This window comes from Excalfactoria chinensis, chromosome 14 (assembly GCF_039878825.1).
Source record: "Excalfactoria chinensis isolate bCotChi1 chromosome 14, bCotChi1.hap2, whole genome shotgun sequence".
Lineage (NCBI taxonomy): Eukaryota > Metazoa > Chordata > Aves > Galliformes > Phasianidae > Excalfactoria > Excalfactoria chinensis.
This window is the reverse complement of record NC_092838.1, coordinates 6,010,765-6,027,509: the sequence shown is the minus strand read 5'-3', so window position 1 is coordinate 6,027,509 and position 16,745 is coordinate 6,010,765. Positions and strand designations below refer to the sequence as shown.

Below are 16,745 nucleotides of genomic sequence, written 5' to 3'. Positions count from 1 at the left end.
ACACACCAGGAATTTCATGCAGCTTAATGCATGATTACAGATCAAAGATTTCAATTTCAAGATAGTGTAAATTGCAACTTGCAAAACTTGCAGATTCCTTTGAATTCAAAACAGAAACTTAAGCTTTCCCCACACTGAAAGAACAACACAGCTCCACCTCTCTCCTGACCTTGCAATTCTTTACAAATATTATTAGTAACACTCCACAGCTGTGTGATAAACATTGCAGAAGCACTGGTGGAGCAAGGGCATAGTTTTAGGCTGGGAAATGTAGCCTTTAGAAAGAAACTTGTCTATCTGTTTTACATATTAAGTTTACAGGGTGAATTTAGAAGATGCTCTAATTAGTTTCAGTTCCATTTCCTTCAGCTGGAATTTGTTTTCCCCAGTTGATGTGTCCAGAAATGTTACAGGGCGGTACAATTACATTTATAAGAAACAGAAGAGAAAGCCTCAAGCAAATAAAGCGGTGTCTCTGCCAAAGTGTAGGTTCAAACAGGAGAATACAATTCTCTCTCCGTCTTAAAATTTGTGTAAACAATGAAAGTGAAAATATCTTATCTGCACGTGAGGTCTGTTTGCTCGTAATTGTACTAAAAGAATAAAGATAAGTATAGCCAAAATACAGAGATATAAACGTGAAAAGAAACCAGCCTGCAGCTTTCACTTTCACCCTGTGCGTTTCTTGTAAATGACCCTGTAACCGGTAAAGAAGCCTGCATGATCTGATGAGCTTTGCCTTGCAAATCCGAGGCTGTCTGCTTTGCTTTGCTGAAGCATCTATTGCCTGAACTTCAGAAAAGCTCAAGTTGTAGCAGAGCAACATTTCTGCAAAATTTCCTCAACAATATTTGTAGTTATTTGAATATAATTTGGAGCAAACAAGCACTGTCAGATTTTGCTACAGAACTCACTACTGCAAGTGTGGTTTTGTGGGCTCCGCAGGGTTTGAAAATAAGGCATCCTGATTTTGCCTTTATCATCACTTGCTGCTTTTTGTGACAAGCTGAAAGCTTGCTAATTTACTGGCTCCGATATATTTGAATCCCTGAAGAATCATCTTCTGATTTTTCATCGTCTTTGAATTTCAAGTCCCGGTTTTGCTATTTAAATGACTGCTAGATAATGAGCTGCCTTTAGCTTCATAGAAAACCAGTGCAGACGTGCTGTATGGAGATGCTCTGATCACAGAGCAAAATTTGCTTATTTAAGGAAAGTCATCGTGTTTAGTTACTGAGATAGTTTCATTTGATACTCCAAGATGGGGATACAACTACAAAATATAGAACACATAGAGCAGTGAGGGATATCCACTTTTTCTACATATTTTCAGTGACTAGAGAACATAACAACATACACAGCTGTGCTTGGTTGTGTGAGCTTCAGCTGCCCCCAATCCTCATATCTGCTTAATGTCTGTCTCCTGAAGACTACAAAATCCTCCCTCACAAAGCAAGAGAGATATATTTCCTGCTCTGGATTGCCACGACCCCTTGGAAGCTCACTCTCCTCTTCAAAGAGCTTGATGTTAATCTTAACCTACTTTCCTGAATGAATATAGGTATGTGCTGAGTGTGAGACTGGGATAAAGGTCTTGAGTTGTTATTCTAAAACTCAGTCACTTTTAATCTTGTTCTAACCTTTTCTTAATTTAAATTAATATGACTGGTGGTGGTGTAGCTCTAATGCCTTCAGTTTAAACACAGCAATGCTTGTAGGAGAAGATGGTCTCTTTGGGCACAAGAAGACCCTGGCCTGCTTGAAGATTGGATAGATTTCCAAACTCTTACCTCTCCCTACAGGCACAAGAATGTTATTTCATGACCCTCTGAGCAGGTCTTGGACATTGTAGAGTCACACTAATGTATGCTCTGTACTGGCTGTAACTTCACAGCCTCACTGGCCTCTATGTATTTTTCTAGTTTTTGCCATATATGATTTGAAGATTCTAGAAATAAAATGCCACTGTTCTGGTTTCTTTTCTTTAGGAAGATGATTCTGTTCTCATTCTCAATGGATAAACTGGATGCTGGCGGTAATGGAGACTATTTACAGAAGGCCTGCAGCTGTCAAGGTAGGACACTGTGATCTGTATTCACCTACAGTGCTGGTGGGCTCTCCAATCCTGTTAAGCTTCTCCTAAAGGTCCAGTATTTTTATGAAGTGCAATGAAGTCAGAAAGTCTGAACCACTGAGTTCTCCCTACAACTGGCCTCCCTTCAGTCTGTACTAGTACCTAATGCACTGGATGCCAGTCATATTTCCTGTTTTAAAGAGTTACTGTTATGTTTGTGCAGTAGTTTAAAGCCCATCTGGAAGCCAGCCCTACAGATTATTTCTGAGGCGGCAAGTAGTACTTGTAGATAGTATGATTAAGATTAATTCCTTCTTTGTTCTTTAACCATGTCAGGATCCTTTTCCACAGAATGTGGATGTGTTTCAGTTACTGACCAGAGCATTTATAGCATGGAAAAGCACAAAGAGGTGACGCCCACTTCTGCAGAACATGACTGGAGCTCTCTAAACATTTCCTCTAAGAATTCTTTGTAACTGAAATGAGTCAGCTAAGCTGGAGAACTTGGCACTGTTTTCACTGCCCATAGGAATGCATGGTGACAGGAACTGGTTAAGTTTGCATGATGGCAAGAGCAGTGAAGTTACTATTCGTGTTAAGGCTGGCTGTGTGAGCTAAGGTTTATACCCTCTCTGCAGAAGTGCTTAAGCCAGATGCTTTTCCCCTCTGCCATATACAAGGTGCAGTGTCCTCCACTGACTCCATTAAGGATAAGCACACATGTATAGCACCAGTACTAGGTTCTCCAAAAAGAGCACAGGAGGGCACATTACAAAGGCTTTGCTTGATAGCAGTTGCCACAATAGTTCAGTTTTACCTTGGAGTGACTTGCATACAGGTTTGGCAGGGCATCGCTATGGGAGAGCCCAGACTGTTGTTGTTGCTATTAGCAGTGTTTTGACAACAGCACATGAATGAAGGCTCTCACTGCCTTGTCCAATCACCTCTGAAGTGCCACTTACTCAGAGCTACCTGCTAACTACAGTTTGGCAGGACGAAGCTGGAGTCTTCCTGTGTCAACAGATGACAGATCCTGTCTCCAGCTGTTTTGAGATCAGTGGTGGAGCATACTTTAGCATCTGTATGTCAGACCTGTCAGACCCAAAGCATAAATTAAATGCAGCAAGGGTTCAAGCTAGGGAGGGAAATATCTCTGATTATCAACAGGTTAATTCCAACCCATTCATCCATTAAAGCCATTCATTTAAATTCAGTGGTGATGAGATAGCCTGAAAAAAAACCTGAATGATGAGGATGTTTTTCCAGGCTTCATGGAGCAGTGTGTGTGTCAGCATATCCACTCTGCACCTTTATGTGGTACAACACAAACACCAGAAAGCCACTGAATGTTACAGTCCTGGAATTGACTCATAGAACTTTGTGTGCAGTATAAGAAAATAAGCATCAGCTTGGGTAGATCTCTTAAAGGTGAAGCGTGACTGTTCCTTGTCTGCACTGGAAGCCTCATTAGGGACTTCTCAATAGTAGAAAAGAGACACTGAGAAAATGAAAGAAACTTTTCTGTAGGCATTAATCAGAGGACTAGGATAGTGCTCTGTAAAACTTTTTCAGGTAGAATGGGAGACCTGTTTCTTATTCATGCTTTGCCAGCACCTCTCATGTGCATATCACTGCAAGGAGCAACCTCCTTGAAGACTACTTCTTTAGAAAGCACGTGTTGCAGCAGCAGCCAGAAGACCGAGTGCTTTCTAACCCACACAAACAAAAGCTGTCTCATCCTGCAAGCCCTCGGAATATGCAGTCAAATTTAATCCAGTTTGGAGTGTTGCTGTGGGATCACCTCCAGAAAACTCTGCTGAGATAACAGGCGTTCTCCCTGCAGCTCAGAGCAGTCTCGGTGCTGAGCCAGCTCTTCGGTAGGAACTTTGCACACAGTGCTGTGTAACTTTGCTCCTTACTGAAAGGAACAGGTTTTCTGGTTTTGGAAAACAGAGCCATTACTTGGTGTAGCCTGGCAGTACTTCTGCCCTTCTTAGAACAGCTTCTCTAAGGAAAATCTTTTAAAAGGGACCTCTTAGTCTCTCCTACTTATTGCACTTCTGTAGGGGTCTTGTCTTCATCCGTAGAATTAATGACTTAATAAGCATTAGACCCTCCTATTATATGGTAGCAAATAGGAATACAATACTTGCATCAATATTTGGCACAATTATTATTTTTTTAATGTGAAACTAAAATATTGATGCTGTCAAGTGACGGCAGCTTAGGGGCAGCAATTAGACATTGCTCTGCAGCGAGCCCAGCTCAAATCCTGCATTCAAATACAGGAACCATCTAATGTCTTTCTGTTCCTGTAAGCCGTATGATTTGATTGCCAGATTACATGATTCTGTATTGAGATGGCCGTGCTCGGAGGGCGCTGTTTTTATTGTTATTGCTAAGATTATCTTTTGTTCTTACTGTAAACGGTAACAAAAAATTAACTGCTTCCTTACGCCATAAAAGGAATAAGGCCCACTTACAGAACGCCTCCAAACAGAGAACGGCCCCAGAGACATTTGGAGTGAATAATTCATGGCACAGCGGGCAAGTGGGGGGGGGGGGGGGAGGGCATTAGCTGTGTTCTGGTGTTTCCAACTGCATGTTTTGGACTGGGCTGTTTCAATGGTGAGAGAGGTGTGTTTGAAGGAAGAAGGGCCGCAGGGAGCTCAGTTCAGTCTGCATTGGTGCGCATACGCCATGCTCTGCGATGACACGCCATGCTCTGCGATGACACGCCATGCTCTGCGATGACACGCCATGCTCTGCGATAGCACGCCATGCTCTGCGATAGCACCGCGCTGCAAACCGAGGCACCAACCCCCACATCCGCCCCATCTTTTGCTCCTCGTCGCTCCATCCCTTTCCCACCAGCGCCGCCCTAAATGCACCGGCCGCACAGCTGTGCCCCGCACGCATGCGCGGTGCTCCCTTCCGGCGGCGCGGGGCTTTTTCCCGCCCTTTCGCTCCGTCTTCCGGCTGCTGGGCGGCGCCATGTCTGCGGGCTCGGGCTGCCCGCCGATGAAGGTTCTGGCCTCTCAGCTGCGGGCCGCGGTGCGCGGCGACGGCGGGACGTGGCGGCTGGACCGGGCGGAGATGGGCCGAGAGCCGCTGTGTCTGCGGGCCGTGTGGATGCAGGGCACCGTGCTGCACGTGGAGCGCGGCGGCGGCGGCTCGGCCCGGCTGCGGGATTGCAGCGGCCGCTTCACCGTGCTGGGAGTGGAGGACGTGCCGCGGGGCCGGCCGTGCCTCAGCGCAGGTACCGCTATAACGTGCGCGGTTCGCTTCTACTGCTCGTAAAATGAAGGCGTGAGGGTTAACCGGGTTTCTGCCGTGTTCTTGTAGGGAAGTACGTGATGGTGATGGGGGTGGTGCGGTCCTGCAGCCCCGAGCCCGTGCTGAGAGCAATCAAGATGACGGATCTTTCCGAAAACCCGGTGCACGAGGAGATGTGGAGCCTGGAGGTGGAGGAGCTGCACAGAGTCATCCCATGAACCTGCACAACAGATCAGAAGTGTAATTTGTTTCTGTTTGTTTCTATGTGGAGCATCGAGCCATTCGCAGTAGTTCGGTTCCAAGCCCATTAGCTGTGCAGTGTACAGGAGGGAGCAGCCAGGGTCTGAGTTCTCTCCTCCTGAAAGTAAGCTCTGTCTTTTAAATAGATCCTTAAGTGAGATCTTTACAAAGGGCTGCATTCTGGGAGGATGCCATTCCATCCTTGAGTTCAGTATTTCAAAGCAGCCCTGTCAGATGCAGCTGCATGAGGGAAGTTCTGTGCTCTGAGATTTGCTGATGAGGTACCGAAATGTGCGTACAGGATTTTGATTAAATTTTACACTTTGGTTTAATGCTGGGGAAGAGTCTCTTGTGGAAATACTGTGGTCATTAAATGAATGATCCGTGTGGTCACATACTGGCTGGCAGCTTGTTTCTTTTATCCAGTGATAGATGCTTCTCCATCTAAACGCTTCTCACATCAAAAGCCTGAAGCGCGTTGCAAGTGAGCTCGTCTCATGCTTTCTATCTAGGCAGTAAAATCCTGGAAGCAGGAGCAGAAGCCTTGTATGATAATGCTTGATCTCACTAACAGTGCACACACATCCCGGCCCCCAGGTAGTTTTCTGTATTTGATCATTATGAAGCTATGAATGTTGCTTGGCAGTTGATCAGAGAGAGATGCACCAGATCTGTGTTGACGTTAGTAGGCGCAGTAACTTGGGGTTTTGAAGTCAAGACAGGATGTTTTTCTAACAGTTCACCTTAGAAGTGCTTTCCTGGGAACTCAAAGCAAAAGAAACTCAGTGTTGAACTTCTGAAGAAGGGGCTTGTAGTGACTGCTGTGACTCCAGCTGAGTTTGCTGGCAGGCAGAGGGAGAGCCGTGCTGGCTGCTGCAGGGCATCTCTGTGAGGGGCTGTTTGGTGCTGCAGGGCCTCACTGAGTGCTGCGAGTTCTCCCTTATTCTAGAGCTGTGTTGCTGTTGTGTGGCAGCAAACATAGAGGAGTTACAGGACTCCTGCAGCCCTGCCTTGCAGAGCAGGGATGTTGTTCTAGAGCACTTGGTTGTTGGGACCTCAAAGAGGAGATAACTGGTAGTAATTGAAAGAAACCTGGGCTTGCCTGAATGCTGGGGAACTCACCTGGTCCAAGTGTGAGGCCCTTCTTGAATTTTCTCAGCCTGGGATAAATGCTCACAACATCAACTTTGCTGCCAAGCTTTGGGGCATAAGAACTGGTGCTCTGTGCAAAAACATCTGTGAACTTTTGCAGCTGGAGATGTTAGAGGCGCATTGTAGGTACCAGGTAGGTTGCTCTGAAAGTAATTCCTCCTATTTATTTCCATGGAAACTACAACGGAGCATAATAACACCATCCAAAAGAGCAAGTTCTCAGTTACAAAACACTGTTTTTCAGTATGGCCACCACCATCAGCCTGCTCACTTGGATGAGCTGATCGAGGTGCTCCTCATATTGTGGTGTGACAGCTGTGCACAGCTGTCCAGAGTATGGCTCGTCTTTCACAGCTCTCACCACTACTGAAACATCACCCACTGCCTCGCTGTGCAGGTGCAAACCAACCTTGAGAGGCCTCATTTGAGAAACAGTAAAGGATTTTGTCATTGAAGGCTTGTTAGTGTTTTGAACACTTGTGGCCCTCATCAGTTACTGTCAGCCAGCTGTACAGTCACTAAGTGCAAGTGTGATCCAGAGTGCAGCTATGAGATATGCGTTACTAAGCTTTGCTCAGTTCTTACCATTGGAGTGCAGTGAATTATGGTTCTGGCTCGGAACTGAAGGTTTGTCTCCTCAGCAGTTTATGTACCATAAATAGGTACAGCCAAGTCCTATAAAAACTAGTGCTTGTTAGTAGATAGTTGGGCCCCTGGTTGTGTGCCAGCATCACATGCTCTGGCTTCAGCTCTAATACAAGTGGAGCACAAGGATGTTCCAAAACAAAGTCCATGTACGAAATGTACTAAATGTAACTCTGAAAAATCAATTAACGTTACGTGCCTAAAAGCATTGTACCCACGTGAGCCCAGCTGCTTGTGTGGTCTCCGTGAACAACTATAGGAGCCATTTCAACTCCATTCTAACTCTGTACAGCGGTACAACTTTAGTCTATGACTAATCAATAAAAATGTTAATAAACATTTTACCTCATTTTGATGCAGGAATACATTTCATGGTTTGGTTACTGACTTCTAAGAAGGGGTTCTAAAGGCACACGGGGAGAACACGTCACTGGTAAGCAGATACAAAGAAGGCTTTTTCTCTTCTAACAATGTCTGTGATAAGGGAGAAATCAACCTGTGTGAAAACAAGACAGTCATGAATGCTTTTTTTTCTGCGTGTGGTTTTGTGTTTATTTGGTTTTTTTAAGGCTGTTTTATTTCAGTTTTAGACCTCTTGTGGGTTGGGGCACTTCCCTGGTAAGAGGTTGGTTTCTCCAGAAGGCGATGAACGGCTTGTAGCAGTTCTGGGGAAAAAGTCAGCAACATCCCTGCATGGGCTCGAATTTGATGTGCAGATTTGGCAGAGCAGCTGACCTGTACTGACCTCAGCTGGAAAACGTTCGTTTTTAAATGTATTCATGCTTTGGAAGAAGCAATTTTGTTACTGACAAGGATTTTCCTTACACTGTTAGGTAGCTGATATTGTCTGGTATCTTCTGGTAGATTTTAATTTCCTGCCCTTGGCTGTGGCCTCAGGTGTTTCTATGTGAAAGGCTGGCCATTTGTACTGGGTGTACTTCATTACCTTCCTCATCAGAACCCTCACTCACCAGCACTTACTGCTTTCCCTACTGTTGTTATCCAGCTAATTTATTTTGGATGCTAAAAAGGTTCTTCCATCCCCAGGGCTGGTATTTACCATTCAAGAAAAGCTCACGCTGAAATGGAGATAAAATCCAGTTAAGTTTGGTAAGTACTTGATGGACATTAACAAGTAACACATAATGCAGCCTGTTCTTACACTGAACTATGGGGAATCTATTAACAGAAAAAATAGGATTGGATTTATTTACATTGTTATCAAAAAGCTGTGTAAAACATATTCCATGTGTCCAAAACTAAGCTGAATAGAGAATGATTTCTCCTCTTAAATATGTTAGTTTGTGTGTGCATCTCAGTTTTAGTAGCATTTTGTTATTGGTAACAGCCTGTAACCCCCAGCAATTCCAGTTCTTTTCCTCAGCAGTGGGGTAATGTAAAGCAGCAGCACTGCCTGGCTTCAGTCTTCCGGCTGCCCAGCCACTCCACATCCGTTTGACACAGCAGCAACTGAATGCTCAGAACTTGGGTTTTAACAAAATTTGGCTCTGCGTTTCATATTATGTTGATGTAAGCTTAGCCTTAAAACCACTTGCTGCCTATAAGATACTACCCAGATTGAAACGTCCCAACCACCTACTGTTTGCACTCTGGGTAAATTCAGTAAATGAGGCAGATAATGCCACCTGGTGTTCATTAGCACACATGGCAGGACATGTGTGTGTACCCAGTGCTTGTTTTCTGTGTTTTTAATCCATCTGTTTTTATGTTTTATGGGTCACACAATCATCCACAAATACTGGATTGTCTCCTTCAGTGGTGAGTAACAGCTCAGCAAGCACTTAAAAGTGGGGCTTTTTCAGCATGCCACAGGTGTGCTCATGGTCACCAACACTCTGTGTCTGCTTACAAATGAAAAGGAAAAACATTTCATTTTATGTATCAGAAAAACCTCAGAACTCTGTTTTCTCATCCCTAAGCCTTAGAAAATGTGGGGCATAGCAGCTAAAAGGGTAAATTCAACTCATTGTTTTGTTTCTGTCAAAGTGTGATTGGATAGAGCCATGCGGATGAGCATTTACTCACAGTAAGTGTTCCATTGCGGTCTTGTAAAAAGGCACAACTTGGCTGAATGTGGCAGTGATCAGTAGAGCAATCTGTTGTGTTTCATTCGGTGAAAAGAAAGAAGCATGTAGCAAGTTTCATAGAAAACTTTGTCTTTTTGGTTTTTTTTACCCTCAGATAATGTCATGCAGATGAATCAAAGGGTAAGCTTTGGTCATAACGTTCATGGCCATAAGCTTAGGGTCGTTTTTCCTAGAATAGTAATACTGACTATTTATATGTCACTCAGTCATTGGTAATATGCCATTATACAGCAGTCTGTAGACTATTTATGGTGTAGTTCAAAGAAGGTTCTGTATGCAGAATATCACAGAATGGCCTGGGTTGAAAAGGACCACAGAGATCATCCAGCTTCAACCCCCTGCTACATGCGGGGTCGCCAACCACCAGACCAGGCTCCAGCGGGGACTGTTTTGTTTTGTGGTGTTTTTTTTTGTGTTTTTTTTAAACATTACTGTCCTTTTCATCTTTTTATTTTATTTTTTTGCATTTCAGGGAGGTTCCTGGAAGCAGCCTTATGGAGCAGATAGAATTCCTACAGTAGTAATCCTGAAATTCTAAGGTGGGTGTAAAGATAGTCCTCAGGCTTCTGTCAGTGACCTCATCACTGTCTGTAATGTCATTTGAAAACATGCAACTCCTCTGAAGGTCTGGTGCTCTTTGCTGGAAGACTCCTATTGGAATGTGGCACAGAACAAATGATGATGTCTGAACAGATTTATCAGCGGTTCTTGGGCAGGATGTACCTACTTGTACATATCAGGGAATGACAAATTAACGTGTGTGGAGTTACTTTCCTCTGACCTAAATTTTTCCTCTTTCCAAATGTTTTATTTCTGTCTTAGGAGAATGGTATAAATTGTATAATTCAGTTATGTCTTACCTGAAATTCATGGTGTCATTCAGTAGCTTCCATAATTAGCCTTATGTAGTTTAATTAGCTTTCATAATTAGCTTTAACCTGCTGCACTATATAAATTGCTGCATATTTGCTAACTGCAGCTGGTTAATGCAGGAAAGACAAGATTAAAGTGATAAGAATTGTACTATAAGGGATAGTCACTGTAGGGAGACTGTCTGCTGTTCAGGTTGTAGCCTCGGTTAAATACTTAACATACGTGTTCTGTATCACTCTAGCAAGCAAGACGCACGTCGTTCTTGAGGACCTCTTAAAAATGAGGACAAAGAACCAGAAAAAGAAAACAATCCAAAAGAGAAGTGAGCACGAACCAGAAATGGAGAAAGACTGAAGAGGAGAAGAAGTAGAAAGCTTAAAAAGGCCAAAAAAGAAAAAAGCCTGAAGATAAGCATCAAATGTAGTACAAGTAAGCAAGGGTTCCAGCATCATCTGCAATTTGTCCTAATTCTCTTCTGGGTGCTTCTCATGTCTTCCTCTTTTTCATTGTTTCTACCTTAACTATAGAATGTGATCTGCCTGGGGGTTGTTATTAGAGTGATAAAGTGAGGACAGGGAAGATGTTGGTGATCTGTGTTAGGACACGAGGTTGGGTCCACATTGTTCAGATCACATCTGCTCACTGGTGTTGATGAGGTTATGGCAGTTTTATTCAGTTGCACACATTCCATATGATCAGCAAAGAACGTTTGTGTTTTCAGACATGGGCAACCAAAAGCTTTAATCTAAAGATACAGTTTGGGGGTGGAAGCTGATAGTTCACAAATTCTTGTGTGAACTTTGATTCTGAATGTATCCCTTTCCTGAGAAAAAATTAAGGGCTGGATTGAGGACTTTAAAATATCATTGCTCTAAATACAGACTTTCCACAATACTCTGGACAAAAGCTTTCTGATTGTACTTAATTTTAAGCATCTCTGCTCCAGCTGATACAGGTGTTGCACTGTCCTGATGTGAGTTTTCTGGCCAGCAGATGGCAAACTCGTGGGGTTTTTCAGAACCAGGCAGAAGTGCAGCAGGAAAGTGGAAGTCCTGCACCCCACGGCAGCAGAGCATTCAGATTATTGGGCTATGTCAGCGAAGGAGGTGTCCTATTTGCTGTTAAAGCAGGTAGTTTTGTCCTTCTGTTCTCTACAGTTAAGTCTGCATAGCACTGAAATACAGGCATGTTTACTGTGAGGCTCTTGGAGGCCTTCTCAGCCAGCTCAGTCCAGGATCACAAATCAAGCTGCACGCAGCTTTGTGACTTCTTTGTGGTAACCTAAAGCTGCTGAGCCAGTTACCTGGCGAATGTCAGAACAGGGGCTGGCAGTGCTTCCCCTTTCAGATGCAAGTTACTGATCAAAGCGTACACCAACTCACTATAAGGAAAGCCAACAAGGACAAAACTTAGTGTACTAAAAGAGCTCTCTATCAAATCCAGGCTGTAACCAACCACTCAACATTATCAAAATCAGCAACTTTACTGTTCTTTTATTTAGTCAGCAGTTCCCTCTCATGGCATTGCAGGGTTTTTAGGTCTTTAAATAAATGTCATCTTAATTGAATAAAGAAATTAAAATTAATGACTGCTTTCATCTCTCAGATCCCTCTCTTCCTGCAGCAGCCAGGCATTTACCAGCTCTCCTTTTGGACAGCCCCTGGTCTTGTGTGTAACATGGGAACTTCACTGGCTTTGCCTGCAAGGTGAGCAGAGTAGAGCTGCTCTGGGGAGTTCCCAGTCTGACCCTGGAGTCACATCCCATTGACCTGCAGCTGCTCAGAGGGACTGACCGTTCTTAGTGCGGATGAGCAGAGAACCTGCCTTAACTGCAACTCATCGGAATCATTTGGTTTGTAAAATTGGCTCTCAGTCTCTCTACAAAAATCTGACCAATTAATGCTCACTTCTGCTAAATGAGGAGCTCCAGGGCATCGTGTACTTTCACACTTTATTTTTGAGGATGTCCAGGTTTAAGCAAAAGGTCTTAATGATAAATGACAACATTAATATTGCAGTGGATTTACACAGACCATTACATTTTTAACAATGATTGATACAGAGTATTTGTCATGCAGATCACTTGTGTACACCAAGTAATGTTTATATCCATACATATCTGTACAGCATTTACATTTTATATTTAAACTCTAACTAGAAACATTTTCCAAGAAAATATAGAAAAGAAACTGGTAAGCCACAAGTCTTCATTTGTAGCTTTTGGTCTACAACAGACCTAGCTTTTCCAGCAAGCATATCTACATAGATATGTAATAAACTTTAAAAAATATGTATTGTTTTTATATATGAAGCATTATAAATGCTGCTTGGTTTATAAAGGTTGTTTTGTACCGGTTTAAAACTGTTCAAGATGTTAAGTAACGTAGAGCTTATTTTGTCAGAATATTGTAAAATTTAAGTCAGTCCAGCTGAGCTTAAGTATTATATACAGTTCTCTCCCCAGGCTGCACTGGCACCATGGCTGAAGTTAGTGGCCAGGTTTGGATATTCAGAGAAGCCATATGTGTGGCAGAAGCAGTAGTGGCTCCTGCTGGCCCCTGTAGTTTCAGAAGGCAACGGTAAAACCCAAGAGCTGAACAATTACGCAGCTTTCAGTGCAGCAGAAGGGAGAAGGCTGGCATTCCCAGGGGACTTTTCCTCAGCACAGCCAAACTGTAACAGTATTGCTTTAGGCTGCGGAGCAGCCTGTCATGACAGCTACACCTGGACTTGAAGCCCAATCAGGAAGGGAAAGGGTGAGACATTTTTTCTTCACCCTCACAAAATAGTACCTGAACTTGGCCAAAATTTGCACAAGCCACTTTGTTGTACTGGCCTCGTGACCAGTGGAAATTCTGGGCCAGTTTCACTCCATGTTAATACTGTTACAAAAGAACAACCACCATTTGAAATCAAATATCATTACAAACAAGACATTCCATTAGCTTTGGTAAATGAAATAGCTATATTGAGCACCGCAAGTAGCTGCTTCAGATGTCACGTTTTAATGCTACAAAATAATGTTTTTCTTGCTATAATATCTTCAGATACCTGTTACTGTAAATAATCACTTCTGCAGGATGTAAGAACTTCCAACCAAGTACAGCACATGAACTCTCAAGGCATTTCCTTCATGCTTATCAGCAGACTTCCTCATCAGGTTCAATAAATACAGTTTCTTGCAGATGATATCTCAGAAGAATCAATTAAGAAAAAAAGTGCTTCATGGCTTATTAATGTTTTGGTAATCTCACCTTTCTCCAGGGCTGGGTTTCACCTTTGCACTCACCAGCTCCTGTTTGGGCTCATCACTGTTTGCATGATGAATCTCATCCAAAGCTGGAACTGGGGAGTGCATGGCTTCAAAGCAGAACTTGAAGTTGCACAGCAGAAAAGTCAAGTCATGACATCAGCAGCTGCATCATCGTGCTGCTTTGCAGACATAGGATGTACAACTCCATAAATTTTCATAGAGTTTAAATGGCTTCCATTATGCAAAGATATCCCACAGTGATACTTACTAATAATAAGTACTGGGATTCTACCTCCTTTGGCTGAGTTTTGCTTCAGATCTGAGCATTCATCCAAGCAGCAATTCCCACACTCTGAGGGAAAATCTGCAGTGTAGGAAAGATGACCCCAGTCTGTCTCAGCCTTGTTCTGAAGCATGCGATAAAGCAAAACAGTCGGGCTGAAACCCTGCGCAGAGCAATGCAAAATCTGTAAGACAGCAACCACAAGTCTGACTTCTTTAAAGGTAAAATGAGATTTGCAAAAGATAACTTAGCATCTTGCCAGTGCAGCAAAATTCCCTGTCACGTATCCAAGAAGCAAAACTGCTTTGGCATCACGCTGGGTCACCGAGGCATCCATTGGCACATCAGGCATGGCTCAGGGTCAACAAGACAGAAAAAAAGTACTGCTAGAAGTAGAGGAGCCACAAAAACACTCTGTGTCCTCACTGTGCAATGAAGAATGTTCTGTGCGCTGCCAACAGGAAAGTGCTGTGACAATCTTCCATAAGTTAACAAGAAACCGTGCAGGGGCTCATTGCAGGAGGTAACGGACAGTAATGTTATGTTCTTCAGGTACAAATAAGGATATCTACTCATGTTTTCAACTTCAGCTACTGAAGTAGAAGGAAAAATCTTTTAAGAATGCCATGAAAATACCTAAATTTTCTGTATGTTCAAAGTTTGTTATCGAGCAAAGGAATGAATCAGCGCTGCCTGCTCACCTCCCTAGGGCTGGATCTTGCAAAAAGATTACACTCTCCTGGTTTTTCTCCCTTAAAAACATCAAGTGCACGTGAAATTATTATTTTAGGGTGTTTTCACATGCAAAGCCTGAACCCTTGCAACTCGTGCAAGCTCTGTCACTAAATTCCTTTAATCCTAATAGTGTTAATTAAACTACAATATATATAAAACATAGGAAGGATGCGACTATATAAAAAGCAGATTAAGCCAGACTCTCACTGCTTATTGTGTGAGCAGACTGAAGAGTTTTTGCCTTCTAACCACATCTGCGCAGTGTCATGGCTGCAGACAGGCCTTTGCTGGTGGGACCTTTCAGTGCATTCACTCCAACCCTTTGGCACAACTTGTTAAAGCTGTAGCTGCCAGACACCGAGCTGCACTTCCAAAGAAGAAAAGCTGTTAAAACAGAAGGTGGAGCTTCATTTACTGCAAGACACATAAGACTTGAAAACTGTTACTGAGATTGCAAGTCTCCTGCCTATGGAAATGTGCTAGGCTGCCCTCTAGTCCAGATTTTAGTGTTGCATTTAACAGAGAGAAAAGTACTTAAAACACTTCTCCATTTATGGGCAATGAGCTCAAGAAACAGGTATAGGATATTTTACTCTTCTTCCCAGTCCAAGCCAGCTGTAGTTACAACAAACAAGTGGAAACAAAGCTTCCGTGTCTTCAATTGAATTAAGTTCCAAGAAAATTATCCTCTGGGATTTGAAGCTTACTTCAAATTACACGCAAATAACTTCTCCAAAAGGTCTTGCTGAGATTTTATGTCATAGTAAAGTGTGTGTGTATATATATATATATATATGCATTTATATATATATAAATTTACAGTTGCTGTCTTCCTTTAGTTTGCCCAAGGTTTACATTATCGCTCCATTGTAGCCCATGTAGAAGTTGATGCAGGTACACACGTTACTGATCAGGTCAAGTCCTATTTCTTGTTTGCAATTCTTCGTTTCCTTGTTGCCAGCATATCATAAAAGGGATCCCTGCTGATACTTGCTCTAGAAGAAACAACGTGAGTTGTCAGTTTGGTTAACAGTTCACTGCCTTCGAAAACTCTTTTGTTCTCACTTCCCTTTGGATGACTCCACACTTCTAATAAGATAAAGATTGCTGACTTACAGTCACAGAATAGCTCACGTTGGAAGGGACCCACAAGGATCACTGACTGAGTCCAACTCTCCGTTCTAACCGGGACCACCTGAAATCCAAACCCTGTGTCTGGGAGTGGTGTCCAGGCACAGTGTGAGCTCTGACAGCATGGAGCTATGAACAGCACCCTGGTCAGCCCGGTCCATGCCCACCAACCTCTGCTGCAGCACCTTCCCCTGACCCTCATCCAGCTCTCCCCTGACAGCTCCATGCTGATCCCTGGGCTGTCGCTGTGCCCACAGAGCAGAGCTCAGCGCTGCACTCTGCTCCCAGCGAGAACAACTCTTCTGAACATCAGAAACCTTGGTTTATAAAAAGATGTTTAGCTATGATTTGTTAGAGTTCACACTTCCATCTCAAAGATAACTTAAAGGAATGAATTTTGTTTAAGTTTGGGTCTACTACACAAACCTTACAAAGGAATTCATGTTATGAATTATGAACAAGCTCAAGAAAGGTGACACGAGGCAAAATAAGAATGGACTAAAATTGGGATTAAGGATGGTTCTCCAAAGGCTTTGCATTTGCTTAAAACAGTAAGTTAAAAAACAAACATTTTCCTCATTTGAGTCAGGACCTGCTATGGACCTTCGGACCATCCACCCCAAAGATCTTGTCTTTAATCCCAGAGGATGCTGCTGAATCAGAACTCTTCAAACAAGTTAAAATGCAACTTCTCTCCATACCTGATTCAGAAAGGAGCCTACGCTTCATTTCTGAAAGATATTTTAAACTCTCAACTCACTTGATAGACTTAATCCACTCTTCTTTTTCTTCTGGGGTGGGAGCAGATATTCTGTACACTACATGGTTGCCTTCTACCACTCTGCCATCAGCTTCAGTTTTACAGGCTTTAATCACTTGGCCTTTATGACTGGGGTTGTAGAGCTCAAAGCAGTTCTGGAAGGTAGGAAAAACAGGTTAAACACAAAGCAAAACAAACAACTGAGAAACAAATTC

General features: G+C 43.1%; 2 protein-coding genes across 11 annotated transcripts in view; one reads left to right on the top strand and one right to left on the bottom strand.

Annotated features, from left to right (window-relative positions):
- Positions 1-16,745, top strand: part of CLEC16A (C-type lectin domain containing 16A) — a 147,288-nt gene that overhangs the window by 119,156 nt on the left and 11,387 nt on the right. For 3 of the 10 annotated variants that reach the window (XM_072348996.1, XM_072349005.1, XM_072349006.1), the window contains 4 exons: positions 1,989-2,074; positions 7,748-7,820; positions 8,435-10,034; positions 10,610-11,963. Coding sequence is in view for 1 of the 10 variants with exons in the window: in XM_072349008.1 (XP_072205109.1) it covers positions 4,835-5,333; positions 5,420-5,568 (648 nt within the window). In the remaining 9 variants the exon portion in view is untranslated. The other 7 variants (XM_072348999.1, XM_072349000.1, XM_072348998.1 and 4 more) reach the window with 7 other exon arrangements.
- Positions 15,494-16,745, bottom strand: part of CYTH3 (cytohesin 3) — a 42,090-nt gene continuing 40,838 nt past the window's right edge. The window contains exons 12-13 of the mRNA XM_072349009.1: positions 16,531-16,685; positions 15,494-15,634 (exon numbers count right to left, since the gene is read on the bottom strand). Of these exons, the coding sequence (XP_072205110.1) occupies positions 15,562-15,634; positions 16,531-16,685 (228 nt within the window). The 3' untranslated portion in view covers positions 15,494-15,561. The remainder of the gene's footprint in view (positions 15,635-16,530; positions 16,686-16,745) is intronic.